Raw genomic sequence first — 20,634 nt, 5'->3', positions numbered from 1 at the left:
TCCTTGGCTGAAGAGCCTAGTAAGCCATTATCTGTCCATACTGAAACACTCCTCCTGATGTCAAGAACCTTTTAAGCATAAAACCACCTGGTGCACGGGTCATTTCTTCTTCCAAGATGTATCTGCCATTGAGAGAAAGAACAAATATTAGCTTCAGCTTTGCAATACTCATTTGCAGGAAAGCAAGCATGATTATATATGATTTAAATGGAATAAATGTATAGTAAGGAGAACAAATGAGTTTATTTGTGATTCTTTGCTAGATACTGTTGGAGATAACTACAGTAAGAAAAAATATATATATAATAACAGTGGTTTAAACCAGTCAGAAGCCTTTTTTCTCTGTCAGGCAAAAGTCCAGGAATAGTTCAATACTAAGGTTCTGCACTATGAAATGCTTAGTTCATGGCACCATCATTCCCTAGGTGGTAGCTCCTTGTTCAAGATGGTCTCCAGCTGTCATATCCACCTCCGTGCAGCAGAACAGAGGAAGCGGGGAGAAGGGATGAGGGGCAACCAGGAGTCAAGTACAAAGAAGATAAAGCTTTTACAACATGGAAGGTGGAAGGTGGTGGGAGCCTGAACAAAGGCACTGGCCACAGGAGTGTGTAGGAGAAGGCAGAGAGGGAAGCAATGGCAGAATCACAGGACCAGGAGACTGGATGTTGGAGGAGAGGGAGATGGTGGATCTAGAATGACCCTTAGCTTTGAAAGCAAATTCAACCCTGGCAACTGGACTCAAAAGGGTGGTTTGAAGAATACATTAGACTGAGAGAGTTAACTGCTGCAAATTGACCCCAAATCTCTCCTTCCTTTATTCCTTCTTGCCATGAATTTTCTGTTGAATGAACTAATTAAGTTAATAAATTTCTCCAAGTAGTTAATATTTCACAGGAAAAATTTAACAGGTCTCAGTGACTAACCCTAGCCAGTTATAATGTTCCCTCTCCTACCTAATTCAGTCCACGGGACTCCTTAAAATTCTGAGTTCTTAAGGCATTCTTAAGTCAAGTGCCAAAACTGCTCACTTGAGTAAGCTGAATATACAAAGAATCTATTTCCCCATCTAGAAGGTGGACTTGGTATTACCCTCATTACAAAATTGTTGTGAAGTTTAAAATACCTAGAATGTTTAAGGGACCTGGTACAATGCCTGGATCAATAAATGCTAGTTTCTCTTTCCAAAGTACTTTCTTTTTTAATGCTTTTATTTGACAAACATTTATTCAGCATTTCCTATTTTAGACACTGTACTAAGTGCTGGAGGGCAAAGTTAAATTTAGAAAAAAAGTTACTTTTTTTCACTTCTGAGTGTTAAGGTAAATTCTGATCATTTAGACCAGCATGCCTACCTCCTGGACTGGGAGCTCCTAACAATGTAAACATGCATGTGTTTGTCACCTTTATATTCCCAGTACAGGTACTTATTAAATGTATGAGTGAACATATGTCCAGGGTCCAAGTAATGAAGCCAAAAATCTAAAAGCAGGACTAGGGTCAGAAAACTGGGGTGGTCATGGATGTTCAGACATTACAGGAGGAGATTCCATGAAAACTGAGTGTCTGCTGGGGTGGTCCTTCCACCTGAGGCCCAGCACACTCTGCTAGGAATGCTGTTGGAGGAGAAGGTGGAATTCCTAAGGACCAAGAGGCACCATATGACAACGATTAAGAGATTGGGCTCTGGAATCAGACATTTATGAACATAACTATAATAAAGTGTGATGAACCTTCCAAGAGGGAAGCTCAAGATCCAAGATTTATATAAGAGACTATGTTCTTATAGGTGGACCTCCCTCACCTAAGGGTTCAGGGAAGGCCTCCTTCAAGAGCCTTGCAAATTGCTCACTGCACAACTGAGGGGTTAATGTGGGCTGAAATCCAACCTGTGTTCCACTAAAGCTGTGCACCTTGACTCAAAGCTGTGTGCGCCCCAGAAGGAGCTCTTTTCCTCATTCACCTGAAGGCCTACAGTTCACCCAGACACACCCCACAATTATGGACATCTGAAAGCTGAAAGATAAGTAGATGTTTTCCAGGCCAAGTTTAGGCCAGAGGGACCAAGGAGGGGAACAGCAAGTGTGAGGTCTGAGCATTTTAAAAGCCTGATGTCCTTGAGGAACTGAAAGAAGTTCAGCAAGGTTGAAGTGTGACATTCAAAGAGAAAACTGACAAGAGTGGAAGGGTATTCATTAAAGCCAGTATTTTCTATGAGTTTACTAGTTACATTGTGCTAATGGCTGGCTCTCCATGCATTATTTTGTTTAGATCACAGACATTAAGTGACTTGCCCAAAGTCATATTAGAAAGTAGTGGAACTATGATTCAAAGCCAGGTTTAACTCCAGAGCCTGTGCTCCAAAGCACTTGTCCTGTGGCATCCAAAGATTTGCAAATTGCAAAAGAGCAAAACTGGAGATGGGAATGCCAGTTAAGAAAGAGTTGCAGAAATCTGGTTAAAAATGATAGTAGGGCTAGGCATTGTGGTTCACACCTGCAACCCTAGCATTTTGAGAGGCCAAGGTGGGAGGATCACTTGAGCCCAGGAGTTCAAGGCCAGCTGTGGGCAACAGAGTGAGACCCCATCTCTACAAAAGAAAAAATTAAAAATCAGCCAGGTGTGGGTAGCATGTGTTTGTAGTCCCAGCCACTTAAGAGGCAGAGGTGAGAGGACTGCTTGAGTCAGGGAGGTTGAGGTTGTAGTGAGCTGTGATGGTGCCACTGCATTCCAGCATGGGTGACAGAGCCAGATTCTGAAAGACAGAAGGGGAAGGAAGGAAGGAAGGAAGGAAGGAAGGAAGGAAGGAAGGAAGGAAGGAAGGAAGGAAGGAAGGAAGGAAGGAAGGAAGGAAGGGAGGGAGGGAGGGAGGGAGGGAGGGAGGGAGGGAGGGAGGGAGGGAAGAAGGAAGGAAGCGAGCGAGGGAGGGAGGGAAGGAGGGAAGGGAGGAGAGGAGAGGAGAGGGAAAAAGAAAAAGAAAAAAAAAATGATGGTAGACTGAAAATAGTCTTGGAAATGGTGAGGAGTAAATGGATTCCAGAGAGGTTTAGGAAGTAGAATCTATAGGGCTTGGGGGTTGTTTAAATATGAAGGACAATTATGAGAACAGAAAGAAGAAAAGATGGCTCCTTATTTTGTGTCTCTGTGGATGGCGTGTAATCTTCTAAAATAGAAAACAGTGAAGGAGAAACAAGTTCGGTAGGGAGGTGAGTTTAGGACCTGTTAAATTCAAAGAATCTGTGGAACATTCATGTGGCAGTGTCCAGTTGGCAGTCCAGTGCTTGGCCCTGAACCTCAAGGCAGGCTGGATATTTAGCCCCATCAACCTGTAATTGGTAATTGACTCACAGGGTGAGTGAGATAGGGTGTTGGTTAAGCTGGTCTTGAACTCCTGACCTCAGGTTATCCACCTGCCTCAGCTTCCCAAAGTGCTGGGATTATAAGCATGAGCCATTGCACTCGGCTTCATCCTATATTTTCTAAAAGAACTTACATGCTGAATAAAATATCACTAATGTTATTATAACAAAAGGGGCTGCTGCTACTAATAGGCCAAATTTATGCCTCATTCACACAGGAAAATGAATGGATTAAAATCCAGCATCAGCACCAGCGGAGGTCTTAGGTTATCAACGGCCTCTTTAAAATTTGACCTTTCATAACCTAACACAGTTCTTCCCCAATATGGGCAATTGAAGTTTCCTGTATTTTACATAAGTGCTATAAAAATGTGACTCCAAGCCAGGCCTTTTCAATCTGCCACCCCTAGACCCCTCTAAATGGAAATTCTGAGCCACCTCGGTTGCAGTAGTAGTAACAAGATGGGATTTAGGTTTAGCTGAATCCATTTTGTCTTTCTTTTCTTTTAGAAGGCATCACAGGAGGCCTCTACATGATGTGGCTTCCAAAGACTCAAGGACCACCCACCTTACAAGTCTGCAATGAAGAAGGCAGAAATGGAGATTCAAACACCACTTCTTCTATTCTTTTATTAATCACTCTGTAGACATGTGTCCCCACTGCAGGGAGTGAACTGCTCCAAGGGAGAAAACTTCTGGGAGCCTCCAAACTCCTAGCTGTCTTGTCCCTCGCCCTGGAGAGAAGGCAGAACCATGGCATTTTATTGCTGCTTCTGGGTCCTCTTGGCACTCACCTGGCACACCTCTGCCTATGGGCCCGACCAGCGAGCCCAAAAGAAAGGGGACATTATACTTGGCGGGCTCTTTCCTATTCATTTTGGAGTAGCAGCTAAAGATCAAGATCTCAAATCAAGGCCGGAGTCTGTGGAATGCATCAGGTAAGAAGAGGGACCTAATCTGCCAGTCTCTTCTCTTCTGAGTGGTTGGAGAAAAGCTGCACCAAACCCAAAATATTTTTTTCAAACTTTGTCCTATCTTTTCAAGGATAGTGATTGATTGGTAATCATGCTGAAGCTTATTGCCCCCACAACCTGCCTTTTTTTTTTTCTTGAAGACTTCTTTTTAAATAAAATGTTAATTATGTTAAGTAGAAAATCCATGCATGGCCTGTTAAAGCACCTGGTGGTCATTTGGTGACCAAATTATCATCATTCACCTGACAGCAGTGTTGCTTAATGGAAGACTAAGCACCTAGAAGGAAATTTATTGCAGGTCTTGCAAACCTGAGTAGTAAAATCCCCCATTGACCTTACATGCTCCAGTGGATAATAATACCTGAGTGCTGGCTGCCTCACTCTTTTCCTTTCTTTCTTTCTTTTCCTTTCTTTTTTTTTTAGGCATTTAAATTGAAAGAAACCACAGTAGTCAGCATGACCCAGGCATCTTCAAACTGTAAAATGTAGTCCATAGCATTTTGGAACTACGGCCATTAGAAAGTCTTTTGCATAGGAAGGTTGCCACCCTCCCCACCCCTCATCCCACCGCACCAAGACAGAATGCATCTAACTCTCTCAATGGATTCTCTCTGCAGCTGCTTGAAGAGAGCTAATGTCTCATCAAATATTTTCTTCTCCAAGCCACAGTCTGTTTTATGGTCATTTTCTCCATGATATGCTTTCCAGATCCATCATCATCCTGCTTGTCCTCCATCTGATGCCCCCTAATTTACTGTGACCCTTTTAGAATATAGTCTCCAGGGTGAAGCACATCTCTTTAAAATAGGATCTGACTTCTGCGGAATACAGTGGACTGTATGTCACCTCCCCTGATCTACACTGGAGACTATGACTGTGCTCCAAATCTGGACCCATCTTCTAGAGAGACTTGCAACTTCCCGAAGGGATCCAACACTTTTCCTTGCTCTTCCCAATAGCTGGAAAATGAAAATGAAAACTAGAATTGTTCCAAGAAAACTAGATTTCTGTTCATGTTCTAATGAGAGCTAGTACATTGATAATATTTTCATATTTTTCTTATGAATGCAGGAAATCTAAGTGCAGAATTGCACTGATGCTGATGGCATCCTTCACATAACCCATGTGGACAAATATTCTGTTGCACCCCGCTGCACAGAGCTGTACATGTGCCGTGTGTATACAGACCTAAGATCAAGCAAAAGGCTTGCCCTAAAATAATATATATTTTCAAATTATGTTAAAGATAATAAAATTAGCTTAGCAGCATAGTTGTTTAATGTAAAAAAAAATCTGTAATATTTCATAATAACTTTGTAGGTTTAAAACAAATAGTTAAAGAAATACATGGGCCGGGCACGGTGGCTCAAGCCTGTAATCCTAGCACTTTGGGAGGCCAGGACGGGTGGATCATGAGGTCAGGAGATCGAGACCATCCTGGCTAACACAGTGAAACCCCGTCTCTCCTAAAAAAAAATACAAAAAACTAGCCGGGCGAGGTGGTGGGCGCCTGTAGTCCCAGCTACTCGGGAGTCTGAGGCAGGAGAATGGCGTAAACCCAGAGGCGGAGCTTGCAGTGAGCTGAGATCCGGCCACTGCACTCCAGCCTGGGTGACAGAGCGAGACTCCGTCTCAAAAAAAAGGAAATACATGAAGGAAACATAAAGAAAATGGTAAACAGAAAACATCACATTAAAAGTTAGACCAAGAGCTTAGGGAACCTAACAATACAATGCAGTACAAAAGATCGTATATCTCACCTCCTGTCACTGTCACTGAGTTCAAGTAGTGAAACTCACAATATAAAGAAAGAACCTGGCGAGTTTTTTCCTCTAGACACAAATACACTGATTCAGCACATTTACTGAGCCCTCATGCTGAGCAAAGTGCTGGGGAAGTGAAAACTATGTCTCTGACCCTATTTCTCTTGTTAACTTGTTTGATTTTTATTTAAAATGTTCTTCTTTGAAAAGCAATGCATGTTCATTTTTTAGACATAAAGTATAAATAAGCCAAAAGCACGTAATTTTAAAACTAAGCATTCCACCACCCAGACATGACCACTGTTGTACACCCCAGAATAACCACTGTCTGTGTATGGCTTTCATAGGTTTGTTATTTGTTTGCAAAAATGAGATCATTCATGTCTCTTTCCCCTTGACCTTCAGGAATGTCATAGTCTAAACTTACGACTCTGCAAATCTGATCTGAGATTATTTTTAGGCACCCACATATTAATATCCTAATCTATTTATGTTTACCCTCGTCTTTTTCTTGTACATCTACATGTTGCTTTTATTTAAGTGTCTCACATTAGCTACTTCAAATTCATTATTGGAGAAGACAGATACAAATTATTCAATGAACTACAAATAGCAATCTTTTATTTTTATTTTTCTTTTTATTATTGTCATTATTGCTCTCTGTCTCTGTGTGAGGCACCGTGCTGAAGATTTTGCATAATTATCTTATGTCATCATCTTTACAGTCACCCTGTAAGGCAAGTGTTATCCTCCTTTTATTTTTATTTATTTATCTATTTATTTATTTTTGAGGTGGAGTCTCATGCTGTCACCCAGGCTGGAGTGCAGTGGCACAGTCTCAGCTCACTGCAACCTCCATCTCCCAGATTCAAGTGATTCTCCTGCCTCAGCCTCCCATGTAGCTGGGATTACAGGCACCCACCACCACGCCTGGCTAATTTTTGTATTTTTAATGGAGACAGGGTTTTGCCATGTTGGCCAGGCTGGTTTTGAACTCCTGACCTCAAGTGATCCACCTGCCTCGGCCTCCCGAAGTGCCGGAATTACAGGCGTGAGCCACCACGCCCGGCCATGTCATCCCCATTTTAACAGAGAGGGCTCTGTACAGAGCATGCCATGAAGCCAGAGAGTAGTAACAGTTCCATGATTCAAACCCAGCTTTGCCCGGTCTTTAAGTCATTGACTAGAAAGCTTCCCATTTTCTTCCACTTCTTCTTTCTTCCAGGTATAATTTCCGTGGGTTTCGCTGGTTACAGGCTATGATATTTGCCATAGAGGAGATAAACAGCAGCCCAGCCCTTCTTCCCAACTTGACGCTGGGATACAGGATATTTGACACTTGCAACACCGTTTCTAAGGCCTTGGAAGCCACCCTGAGTTTTGTTGCTCAAAACAAAATTGATTCTTTGAACCTTGATGAGTTCTGCAACTGCTCAGAGCACATTCCCTCTACGATTGCTGTGGTGGGAGCAACTGGCTCAGGCGTCTCCACGGCAGTGGCAAATCTGCTGGGGCTCTTCTACATTCCCCAGGTACTCACGCCTTCTCAGATGGGGCACTGGGAGCAGGATCAGAAGAAGCAGACTTGGGGGTGCCATGCCCAATATCCATACAGTTTGCTATTTTCTTATCTCTGGCACAAAAGACCTATGATTTAGTTGATATGCTGTATCATGACCATTTGGGATTTCTGAAACTCCAGTGTCCACAGTGTCAATGATTCCTTCACTACTCTTCCAAAATTCTTTTAAATGTATCTTGCATAAAACTGTGTCTTTTTTTAAAAAGAGGCATTCAATTATTTATTTCCCACTCTATTCCTTTAGTAAATGCTTTTTTCCCTTCTGCTTTTACTAAAAGGAATCAGAGCATATGAGGTAAATCCCACCTCTCAAATTCAAAATATCTGTCCCTAATTCCATTTCCTGAAAAGTCTCTGCTTCTCTACTGTCTGGTTGAAACTTTAACTCAGAGGGAAGCAGAGCATATTTTCTCACAATACAGGAACTTAATCATTGTGTTGCATATTCCAGAAATGGAGAAAATTCTATTTCATTCAACAAATATTTATTCAGTATATATGTATAAGCAGTCTCCACTTAGCAGGAACTCAGCCTAGGTGGAGAGATGGCTGCATTTTCATATACTAACAGTTTATTGAAGCAAGTGCTTTAATAAACATTCAATGGTATATTTTTTCACCAAAAAAAGATAACGAATATGAAATGCCATTTTATATCCTGGCATTTTCCTTCTTAACACTATAGAGCAAAGCATTTTTCAGTTTAATATTTATGAATCTATGACATCATTTTATAATAGTGAAAAAATGGAAACAACCTAAATGTCTGTGGGTGGGAGAATTAGCTCAATTGTGATGCATCCTTACACTAAGTTTGAAATTAAATTATAAACTACACCTTAAATTTATTTTTTTGAATGCTTAATATTTAAAATTTGTAAGAGTACCTTTGATAAATTTACATTTCTATGTTGGGAGGGCTCCATGGTTTTTTTTGGTTTTTGGTTTTTTTTTTTTTTTGGTGATTGCCATTATCTCTTTATATACATGAGACAAGAGATAGTTTTGTCATTATTTACGGAATCCTTACTTCAGGGAATTAAAGGTATTTCCCATGGGGAAGCCCTGGCTTTGTAACTTTTGTGCCAAAGTGATCTGACAAAGCCTGTATCAGTAAACGTGCTGCGTATATTCAAATTTAGATACACAGTTAAAGTAAGTTATTGTTACCCCATAGCCAACAGGCTAAGATGTCAAGTAAAGAAAGAACATGAAAGGTGGCAGGGGGCGGGGGGGGGGGTGTTAATTCTTTGTGGTTTGGATGAAAGATAAGGTTAAGTTGAATTTGAATTATAAAAGTGCTTTGATTATCAATCAAACCAACATAAGTCTATCTACAGTAGGGGTTCTCTGCCATGTCTGCCATGGCTACCTATTGGAATTACTTAGGGAGCTTTAAACATACTGGTGCCTAAGTCCCACTCCCCAAAGAACAAGCTTTAATTGAGCTGAGATGCAGCCTAGGTGTCAGGAGGTTTTAACACTCCAGAAGTGATTCTAATGTGCAGCTGGGCTGGGAGCCACTGCCCTGCCGGGTGGGGTCATGAACCCAGGGGTATTTTGTATGCCAGCCACGCCACCAAGTGGATGGAACAGGCAGACCAGCTAGACAAATTGCGGTTGGAACAGTTTTCTGAATCATTCATGAAATTCTCCCCTCTTACAATAAAAAAAAGTTTTGTGTGTTTCTGAGGGTTTTTCTGGGGGGTTGGGACACAAAATGGTATTTACCCCACTTTAGAGTTGCTTTTAAAAACTTGGGAAACATTATAAATATATCCCTTAAGAGAACATATCCATGAGGAATATTATTGGTTTTAATTTTTTTATTCCATTAAAGCCCTTTTGACCTGTTTTTCAAAAACTCAAGAAGCAAGCAATAATGGATGGATTTTTTTAAACGGTAGGTTTTGTGTTTGCAAAAATCTGATTCAGAGGCCTATCGTTTGGGTCTGCTAACAGAATTCTCTGAAAACAGTAACATCTAAACAAATTATTTAATTTAACCACCTGCCTCATGAAGTTCTGTTGTATTTTGAGAATACCTTATTCTGATAAAGGAAAAAATAATCAATTTTATACTATACCTTCTAAAATAAAAGCACTTGTCAGAAAACAATCATACTTGCTTTTTAGTCAAGTTGGCCTCATTTTTTCACAGACCAACACCTTTTATGTTTCTAATGTAGAAACTATCCATTGATAAGAAGAAACGCTTTGGAAAATTTTATTTAAAAATATTGGACATGGAAAATTAATTGTTTTAATTGGTGAGAGATATTAAAAAGGCATTCACCCAAATACCTTTGACTTGTTTTCTTAAGAAGTTCAAAATCTCTCTGGAAAAACTAGAGAACACAAGGTATTAAGCTACTTCATTTCCTAGAAGAAATTCTATTTGTGTTAAAATGTTTCGTTCTTCAGAAAAAATGTTCCCATAACTTGGAACTTCCTAAGTGGTGAGCCTTGATGACACAGAGTGCTGCAAATGAGCTGAAGCCAGCCTCATCAAAGATGTGGATCCCCTCAAGCTTTGGGGTGGCCAGGTGGGGCCTGAGTGGTCAGAGCACTCCCACCAGGGTTGATCAGCTTCTTCCATTTGCTCCTTGTGTTGCCATAATGTGAAAAGAAGTGGGAAAGCTCTGCACTAACTAATGCTTTACATGGTATTTGGCTACTTCTTCAAGCAACGATCTCTTAACGTCAAGGGCAAGACTTTCTTCCCCTGGTAGTCCACACCCTTGCTCAGATGCAGAAGTGGCTATGTCTTAGAGAGTGCAAACATGTCAAGACAGCTTATCCAGGGTTCCTGTTTAGCCTCTAAGATTTTCGAGACCCACATCAAAAGCCTGTCAAGCAGGCTCGGCCATCACCTATAAATGAATAAAGGAAAGGGCTCTGGAAGGTGCTTCCCAATGGAAGATTCTTCACAATGCTACCTTCAAAAGTGGGTCTGGTCATAAAATCAATCCAACAATAGAGGGATGGAGAGGAAGGGAGGTTTTTCTGATGATATTTAATTACACACATCATTGTTATTGTGATGCAGGGGGATTGAGCCTAATGGTCTAATTGAGCCTAAAAGAAACAGTTCTCAGAAATGACTGCAATTAAGGTTACTTTTTTCTAAAGTACTGGGGTGCGGGGAGGAGAGGGAGGAGGAGGAATAACCAGAGGATGGGAAGAGAGAAATTAGGTAGAATAAGAAAAGGGAATTCCCGGGGACTCCTCTGAAAAGCCTTAAGTTTATAATCCATGGGGAACCTGATTCCTTCCAGAGGCAGATTATGGACAAAGTGTTTATTGCAGTAAAGGGAAGTTAAACTGTTCAGATCAGAAGCTGAGCACAACAGGCCAAAGTTGTGTACGTGGATATACTATAACCAATGAAGCAGCACAGAGGAGGTTAGAGGAAACATGAAATGGTGCATAAAGACTCTTCTTGAAAGGCTAAGCACATCCCACTATTGTTGGGTTGATTTTATGGCCAGACCCAGTTTTGAAGGTAGCATTGTGAAGAGCCATCGATTGGGAATTGGGATGCTCCCTCATAGACTGAAAGGTGCTTAAGTGCTCACGCTGGAGTGGAACAGATGCTGCTTTTCCTTACACTTTCTTTCATCCTGTACACAGTGAACAGCATAGTTGATAAATGAGACCAAGGCATGCTCAGAAAGCCACCTCACAACAGCCTGGAGGCTCACTCAGCACCTCCTCACTCACTCACTCACTCATTCACCATGTTCTTGGTTCTCTCCAGGTCAGTTACGCCTCCTCCAGCAGACTCCTTAGCAACAAGAATCAATTCAAGTCCTTCCTCCGAACCATCCCCAATGATGAGCACCAGGCCACTGCCATGGCAGACATCATTGAGTATTTCCGCTGGAACTGGGTGGGCACAATTGCAGCTGATGATGACTATGGGCGGCCAGGGATTGAGAAGTTCCGAGAGGAAGCTGAGGAAAGGGACATCTGCATTGACTTCAGTGAACTCATCTCCCAGTACTCTGATGAGGAAGAGATCCAGCATGTGGTGGAGGTGATTCAAAATTCCACGGCCAAAGTAATCGTGGTTTTCTCCAGTGGCCCAGACCTTGAGCCCCTCATCAAGGAGATTGTCCGGCGCAATATCACAGGCAAGATCTGGCTGGCCAGTGAGGCCTGGGCCAGCTCCTCCCTGATCGCCATGCCCGAGTACTTCCACGTGGTTGGAGGCACCATTGGATTTGCTCTGAAGGCTGGGCAGATCCCAGGCTTTCGGGAATTCCTGAAGAAGGTCCATCCCAGGAAGTCTGTCCACAATGGTTTTGCCAAGGAATTTTGGGAAGAAACATTTAACTGCCACCTCCAAGAAGGTGCCAAAGGACCTTTACCTGTGGACACCTTTCTGAGAGGTCACGAAGAAAGTGGAGGCAGGTTTAGCAACAGTTCGACAGCCTTCCGACCCCTCTGTACAGGGGATGAGAACATCAGCAGTGTTGAGACCCCTTACATAGATTACACACATTTACGGATATCCTACAATGTGTACTTAGCAGTCTACTCCATTGCCCATGCCTTGCAAGATATATATACCTGCTTACCTGGGAGAGGGCTCTTCACCAACGGCTCCTGTGCAGACATCAAGAAAGTTGAGGCGTGGCAGGTGCGTCCTTCACTTATATAGCAATTTGCTGTATAATAAAGCAGAGTTGGGCTTCTACTCCAGGCAAGAAAAATAGTGGTTACTTGAAAAGGGCAATATTTAAATGAGGCCACTAAATGGAGTGTTGGATTCAAAGTACTTTTTTTAAATCTTGAGCAACTGACTTGAGCAAAATTGATAGTAATTTGATTATCTATTTAAAGCCTTGAGTCAACTGTTCTTTAGTCCAGTGGTTCAGAATAACTAAAGTATGGTCCCCAAAAGTTTTCAAATATCCCAGAACAGATTTAGTAATGAGTGGGGTATTTTTCTAATGTCTAAATTATCAATATTGTTCCCTTGTGAGTAAAGTATCTTTTGAGTACCTATTATGTTCCATATACTAAGTGGCATAAAGCTAGTATTATTGTGTTCAGTCACCACTTTTGCCATTACATTACGACAGCCTATACCAAGCCACCCAGCAGGTCAGCTAAGTGCGACTTAGGACAAAAGCAAATCAAAGGCACAGAAAACAAAAACTCTTTGTAAAAAGATTTGATATTGAATGTTTCAAAAAGAAGTACTGAAGTCGTTATCGTAGGAAAAATCAGAACTTCAGAGGAGTTCCCACACTTGTTTAGCCTTGTTTTGTATTTTTGAATTACACACAGGACAGACATCATAATCTTTTTCATTTCAAGAGCTTATATCCTAAATAGCTGTTTGGGTCTTGCATATGTGCCTTATTTTTTCAATCAGACCATGTTTTACACTCCTTTTGTATTTTCCTTAGTTCCAAACTGACCTATCAGAGAGACTGCATGACATGGAGAGGGCGGGGACTCCTGAATTTGAATGGAATGTCCCAGCCTCCAGTGCCCCCATTTCCTAGCTGTGTGATCTTAGGCAAACCATGGTTGTAAGTCACAGTGTCTCCATCTGTGACACAGACTTAATGTCTAGCTTACTTTCCACTCAAGGTTCTTTTGACTTAGGTTCATGACATTAAATGACATGATATATGTAAAAGCAATTTGTAAACTTTCAAACTCTAAACAGATGTATGATTATTATAGTAGAATTTCAGTACACCTCTAATTTATCCATCATTGAGATAAAAATGATAACTAGAACAGCTTTGTGTACAGAACCCAACCACCACAAACCCTTTGGGAAGGATAACAAGAAGCAAAAAGCATACAACTTGTATCAGTCACTGTAGAGATTCTCATGAAAGACAAGGAGTGACTGTCTAAGTTGGTCGAATGAGTCAGAATCTACAAGTTCTCAGCCCTTCTTTTATGGGAACCTCTCACCCAACCATCACTGTTGGCTAAAATTTCTAACTTCTGTGGGGTACTCAGAGCTTCCTTCTTCACATGGAACCCCTACCCTGTCAAGATAGAGGTGCTGTAATAAAGGTCAGAAACTCTAAAGTCTTCAGGAGTGATGATGCTAAGGTGTAGGGTTTTAAGTAGGAGGAGTAAGGGGACAATCTTTTAGGTGGTTGATACTATCATCTTTTCTTTCTTACCTTTCATGTCCAGTGCAAGGAGGACCCCAACTCGAAAAAACTTCAAGACAAGGGTAGGGTTGAAGGAAAAACAGGTTTCAAGGGGGAAACTTGGCAGTTCTACCCTTCAATGGCTCCTCTTCCAGATAAGGAAATAAAATTCAGATGGTCAAGACCAGAGCTTGGACCTGTGAGAGAAAAAAAAAGCCATGACAGGCAACAGTCACAACTGGGACTTTTAGTTGTGTAATAGAAAGCCCTAACCAAATTGGCATAAACAAAAAAAGAGGAAATGTAGTGGGTCATGTTACTAAAAATCTCAGAAGTGTTCCAGGTACAGCTAGGTATTTTCATCTCATCTTTCTGTTCTTCATTCCCCAGGGTTAGCAATTTTCAGCCTCTGTAGCAGCTTGAAGCTAGGATCTCCTTACTTCCCAAGATATCCTGTAAAAGTTCCAGAAACCACATTTATTGACCATTCCTAGGTAATGGATCCATCCCTAATGCTAGCAGTCCTCCAGACTACATAGACTTAGAGTAAGGGGGGAGTGAATCCCCAGTGAGAAGTCAGGATGCCATTATCAAAAGGAGGAAGAAACAGAAGCAAAGCAGCCAACATTCAAAATGTCCACTACACAGACACTTCACCCAACCATGGCCCAGGTAAAGATATGTTCTCCTGACTCTTACATGGTCTGGCAAAATCTCCCCAGGAGAGAGCACAGATGGGAAAATGGGATCAGAACTCTAGGGAGGAATAACATGGGATATTGGCCAAAATGTCCTGAGTGCTTGGTGTGGATCTCCTTTGAGCCTCAGGAACCTAGGTTGTTGGGCGGGCATTCCAGAATTTGAGATCTTGGCCAGGGGATGAACTAGCAATTATTAATTCTCATTATTAAGACCTATATCTTCATCAGGAAATCAACTAGCAATTATTCATTCTCAATATTAAGGCCTATATGGAAATTTATCACCTATAATCTAATCCAAGTCTCCAGCTAGAACTCCATGTCTGCCTTCTCTCAGTTCTTCCCCTGTAAGCCAACCTGCGTGACACCTCCTCACAAATCACTCATTAGTTTTTGGCACAGCATCTTTGCATAGGCCATAGCCCACACCAGAAGGGCCATCAATTTTTATCTCTCCTGTCATTTTCCACCATGAACATTTAAATTTTTTTCCAAATCTACTTTCCCCTGGAAGTCTTTTCAAATCATATTCCCACAACACACTTTCTCATCATTCTTGCTTCCTCATTTTTGATGTTTATATACCCACCTTAAGCTTCCACATCTCTTCAGTTGACTGAAGTAGACACTTATTAGTTAAAATTCTGGTTATAAGGGTCAATCGCAATTTTTTTCGTTTCTCTCTCCTCAAAAAAATATATATCAATCAACTCATATGCCTCCAAAGTAGCACTAGCAGGTGATTTATGAGCATACAACCCACAATTGCCTTCTGACCTCTTCTTGGAGACCCTCAAGCCCTCCTCACATCCCTTCTCAGCTCTCTCTTCACTACTCCTTTGCTGTACTCTAAGCTTCATAAGATCAGGAACCATGCCTGTATTGTTCATCTGTATGTGCAGAATGCCTGATGCTGGAATATTCATAGAATGAATGAAGGAGTGAATAGCAGTCTAGTTGATTTGACCTGTCAGCACTACCTAGAGGCCTTTGAAGGGAACTGTTTGAGCCAACAACCCGTTCTTGAATCAATCACCGTGGCCAAAGTATTCTAGGCTCTGTTTGGACAAGCTTTAGTCACATCCCCACCATCAAGTTTGAATGGAACATCATGTAAGTACGAAATCACCTTCTTTCTTCTCTCAGGATGATCATGCACAAGGTGTGCTTCATACTCTCCTGCACCTCACACCAATACTCACTAGTCAAAAAACAGGCATGCAGCCATGGTGAGGATGGAAGTCAGATGGAGCTGATCTTTCTAGGAATTGCTGGTACTGCTGGAAGTTGGGGAATGGGGGATAAATTGTGGGGACAGCCAGAGAAGATGGAAGGGAGATAAAAAAAACATGGCTGGGATTAGAGAAGGGAATTGGGCCTGCATCTTCCCTCATGCTCTTACCACAGAAATTGGGCAAGAAGCATCAAGTTCATTATCTGTGTGACCTGGCCCTCATTATCTGTGTAAGAGCTGGAAGTCCTAGATCGGCGGGGGGTTTCTAATCTCTAGCGTTCAGCTTAATTCAATTGACGCAACTAAGAATGTGTGCCAAGAGGTGATTCCCATTTATGCTGATAATGAGCAACCATTTGACTTTAAAATCTTTTAGGGGAAATACCCTAAAATACCACAAGATGGGAATATTATGGCATAAAAAATATGTTAGCTTCGAAGTGCATGCGTGTACTGTATTTGCCCCTCTGTGAGATCTATGTGTCTTTCTTGGTGGTGTTTTCTTTGTGAACCTGTAAGTCTCTTTGTGTCTGTATGCTATGTTCTATGTTCAGATCTTTTTCTTTGGTTGTTTGCTTTTTTGAGGCAGAGTCTTGCTCTGTCGCCCAGGCTGGAGTGAAGTGGCAAGATCTCGGCTCACTGCAACCTCCATCTCCCAGGTTCAAGCAGTTCTCCTATGTTCAGATCTTTCTATTAGCTTTTTAAATTTCTCTTCCCCTTCATTTATTCTTTTCCCTCATATTACTCCCCAAATAAAATAAATAATTTGGAAATATATTATATTGGATAATAATCTCAAGTAAAATTTTATATTTCATTTTAAAAGGAACTGTCAGTTCCTTTTTAAAACATTTTTAAAAGCAAAAGAGGCCAGGCGCGGTGGCTCACACCTACAGTCTCAACACTTTGGGAGGCCAAGGTGGTTGGATCACAAGGTCAGGAGTTCAAGACCAGCCTGGGTAACATGGTGAAATCCCGTCTCTACTAAAACTACAAAAAATTAGCTGAGTGTGGTGGCATGCACCTGTAGTCCCAGCTGCTTGGGAAGCTGAAGCAGGAGAATCACTTGAACCTAGGAGGCAGAGGTTGCAGTGAGCCAAGATCACACCACTGCACTCCAGCCTGAGCAACAGAGCAAGACTCCGTCTCTAAATAAATAAATAAATAAATAAATAAGAAAAAGAGTGTTCTCTCTCGAGCAGATATCTAAATTATCTTTTAACTTATGTTGCTTTTTTGTGGATCAATGATTATCAATTTAAAGATTCCCTGTCATTACTCTTAAGAGTGAAATGGTTTTCATCTCCATCTTCCCTGTTATGTGAATTAAAGGCAAGATACTATGCAGAAAATAAAATGCCCAAATGCAAAAATTGCAAGTCAACCTGCCAAAAGAAATATTAAAGATGTTTAAAGAGGTGACTTAGAGATATGACTTGGTAAGCATAATAATTGATTGATTATAAGTGGATGACATACAAATTTTGAATAGAAAATATTCCACATTTATGTGATTTTATTTATATACCTGCTGTGAGGACATACTACAATACAATTCAGGTTAGGATTTGAAGTAAGGAAAAAAAAATCATTGGAGATGAGTCTTGAAGAGTAGATAGGATTTGTGGATATGGAGAAGGATCTACTGTACTCCTTGGAGGAAGAGTCACAAAATGTCCTGCTAAGCAAAAGAATACAGACTTTAAAAAATAGTACATAGTGTATTATTTCATTTATGCGACATTCTGTCTCTACTGACAGAAAGAAAGCAGATCATTGGTGGCCTAAGGCTGCAAGTGGGTAGAGGCTGACTTTAAGGGACACCACAGAACCTTTTGGGATGGTGGCAGTGGTAGTTACCAAGCATATACATTTGCCCAAACTCAGAACTACACACTTAAAATGAGTGTATATAAATTATACCTCAAAAAAGTTGATGAAAAAAATAATGGAAAGTCCCCAGATAGGGAAATCCTGGCTATGCGTGGAGATCAGGATGTCATTCAGGTTAGACCATTTTCCCAATTATGGCCCCTCATGTTGCCATAAGCGTTACACATCTCTACCATTTCATTTTTAAAATATGTCCGTTTTCTCAACCTACATTTGTACCAGTTAACCTGTTGTAACTAGATAACCTGTTGTAACTTAATAGATGTCTAATTTCACTCCTGCATGTGAGTAGGTAGTATAGTGTAATGGTTAACTGTTTGGAATCTCAAGCCAGACTGAGTTGGTTTAAATTTTAATGGCCACCTAATTGCTTTATGACCTCAGGCAGTCACTTAGTGTCCTTGTGCCTCACTTTTCTCTCTCACCTGAGAAATAGAGATCATGAAACTTACAAGTTTATTATGAGGATAATGTTAGTTAATATGCACAGAGTGCTTAGGGTAGTGCCTGTATACTATGTTCAGTAAATATTCTTGAGTATTATTCTTTCATAGGTGAGGAAGGTAAGACCCAGAGAAGTCGGAATGATTTTCCTAAAGTAATATATCTAGCTAGTAAGAAAGCCACATCTGCTCCAGGTGATCTGTTCCCCAAAGAGGCCACAGGAGTTGCTAAAAGAACCAGTTTTGCCTTCTGAGCACCACATGCCTTCTAGCTCCTGAGAGGCTGCCAGATCAGCCAGTGGTCTCCAAGTGAAGACACTGGTCCACTACCTTGAACCCTGGGTGTTCACCGATTGTCCTGACACCTCGGTCCTTACACAAAGAGAAAGTATAGTGTGCAAATAATTGGGAGTGGATACAACCAATCAGGTCGGAGTCTATTAAACATCTCTTTGTCCATCATGAATATTATTGCATTTCTTCTTTCTAAAACAGTGCCTGCTTGGCCAGTAGTGGTTCCTCAATAAATACTTGTTGAATAAACAAATGAATAAAGAAAGAAAATGGGACAAAAATAACTCCTGAGAGGACAGTGACACAGTACCTAGATATAGGCACAGATAAGGGAGATCAGTGATCTCAGAGAAGTGGTCAGAAAACTCTTACACAACAAACCACAGTAATGCTGACTTCATAAACTGGGTCTGAAACTTAGCTCTGCATTATCAACAAAGTAAATTACATGAAAGAAAACATGTTTTGGTAAGGATTTTAAGACTATAAACAGGGTTTTTGAGGTACAAAGATCCAGAAACCATTAAATTTTAAATTATTCTTATATTTTTAACTGATGTAGGCCCCCTAAGAATCTTTATCAGGAACAATTTATTAGCCTAATTTGTACTAATAAATATGCCTAAAAGAAGAAAAGAAGCAACTTCAAAAAAATTATTTTGGCCTTTTTATTTGGTTGCTTGTTTTTGTTTGTTTGGGTTTAGAATTTAGATCATATTTTCAGTCTTACTTAGCCTGATTCAGTCCAACTGAACTGGTTAGAACTTCCAGTATAATCTTGTATAGATACAGTGAAAACGGACATTGCTGTCTGCATCTGATCTCAGGGGGAAAGCGTTCAGTCTTTCACCACTAAGTATGATGCTAACATTCATAGATGCCCTTTACAGAGTTGAGGAAGTTCCCTTTTATTCCTATATTGCCGAGAGCTTTTATCAGGAATGGAAGTTGGATGTTATCAGTACTTTTTCTGTATCTATTCAGAAAAGCATGTGGTTTTTCTTTTGTAGTATATTAATGTAGTTGAATGTCAAACCAATCTTTCGTTCCTGGGATTAATCCTACTTGGTCATAATGTATATTCCTTTTTGTACATGTATTTGTGTGTTTAATTTACTCAAATTTGGTTAAGAAATTTTTCTTCTGTGTTCATGAGGACTATTGGTCTATAGTTTTATTTTCTTGTAATATCTTTGCCTGGTTTTGGTGTCTGAGTAATGATGACCTCAGAATGAGTTTGGCAATATTGACTCCTTTTTTGATATTCTATAAGACTTTTGTAGAATTTGTATGAATTCTTCCTTAAATCTTTGGCAGAACTCATCAGTGAAGCCACCTTTAGTTGGTTTTCTTTGTGGGATTGTTTTGTTTTGTTTTGTTTTGAGATGGAGTCTCACTCTGTCACCCAGGATGGAGTAAAGTGGCGTGATCTTGGCTCACTGCAACCTCTGCCTCCCAGGTTCAAGAGATGCTTCTGCCTCAGCCTCCCGAGTAGCTGGGATTACAGGCATGAGCCACCACCACCAGCTAATTTTTGCATGTTTAGTAGAGATGAGGTTTCACCATGTTGACCAGGCTGGTCTCTAACTCCTGGCCTCAAGTGATCCACCCACCTCGGCCTCCCAAAGTGCCGGGATTACAGGCATGAGCCACTGTGCATGGCCTGTGGGAAAATTTTGAACTGCAAATTCAATTTATTTAATGGATAGAATGCTATTTATGTATATATGAGTCAGCTTTGATAGTTTGTCTTTCAAAGACTTTGTCCACATCGTCAAATTTATTGGCGTAACTTTATTTGTAACATTGTTTATGATGTTCTCAGACTATCATTATAATGCCTGCAGCATCTATAGTGATGTCACTTCTCTAATTTATCATACTGTAAATATGCATCTTCTCTCTTTTTTCAGATCAGTCTGACTAGAGATTCATCAACTTTATTAATCTTCTCAAAGAATCAGCTTTTGACTTTAGTGATTTTTCTCTATATTTTTGTTGTCTATTTCATTTATTTCTACTCTGATCTCTGTCATTTCCTTTCTTCTGATTTATTCTAGTTTAATTTGCTCTCCTTTTTCTAGTTACTCATTTGGAAACTGGAGTCATTGATTTAAAAACCTTTCTTATAATATAGACATTTAGTGCTATAAATTTCACTGTAAATATTGTATTAGCTGCATCCCTCAAATTTTGATATGCTGTGTTTTCATTTTAATTCAGTTTAAAATACCTTCCAACTTTCCTTTTGATTTCTTCTTTG

At 40.6% G+C, this 20,634-nt stretch overlaps 1 protein-coding gene across 1 annotated transcript in view; it reads left to right on the top strand.

Annotated features, from left to right (window-relative positions):
* Positions 1-4,091: 4,091 nt before the first annotated feature.
* The window catches only part of LOC105470290 (calcium sensing receptor), a 33,353-nt gene continuing 16,810 nt past the window's right edge, over positions 4,092-20,634 (top strand). Inside the window, exons 1-3 of the mRNA XM_011722127.3 lie at positions 4,092-4,294; positions 7,319-7,625; positions 11,436-12,320. Of these exons, the coding sequence (XP_011720429.1) occupies positions 4,110-4,294; positions 7,319-7,625; positions 11,436-12,320 (1,377 nt within the window). The 5' untranslated portion in view covers positions 4,092-4,109. The remainder of the gene's footprint in view (positions 4,295-7,318; positions 7,626-11,435; positions 12,321-20,634) is intronic.

The sequence above is a fragment of the Macaca nemestrina genome, chromosome 2 (genome assembly GCF_043159975.1).
Source record: "Macaca nemestrina isolate mMacNem1 chromosome 2, mMacNem.hap1, whole genome shotgun sequence".
Classification (NCBI taxonomy): Eukaryota; Metazoa; Chordata; class Mammalia; order Primates; family Cercopithecidae; genus Macaca; species Macaca nemestrina.
This window is presented reverse-complemented; position numbering and strand designations above follow the sequence as displayed.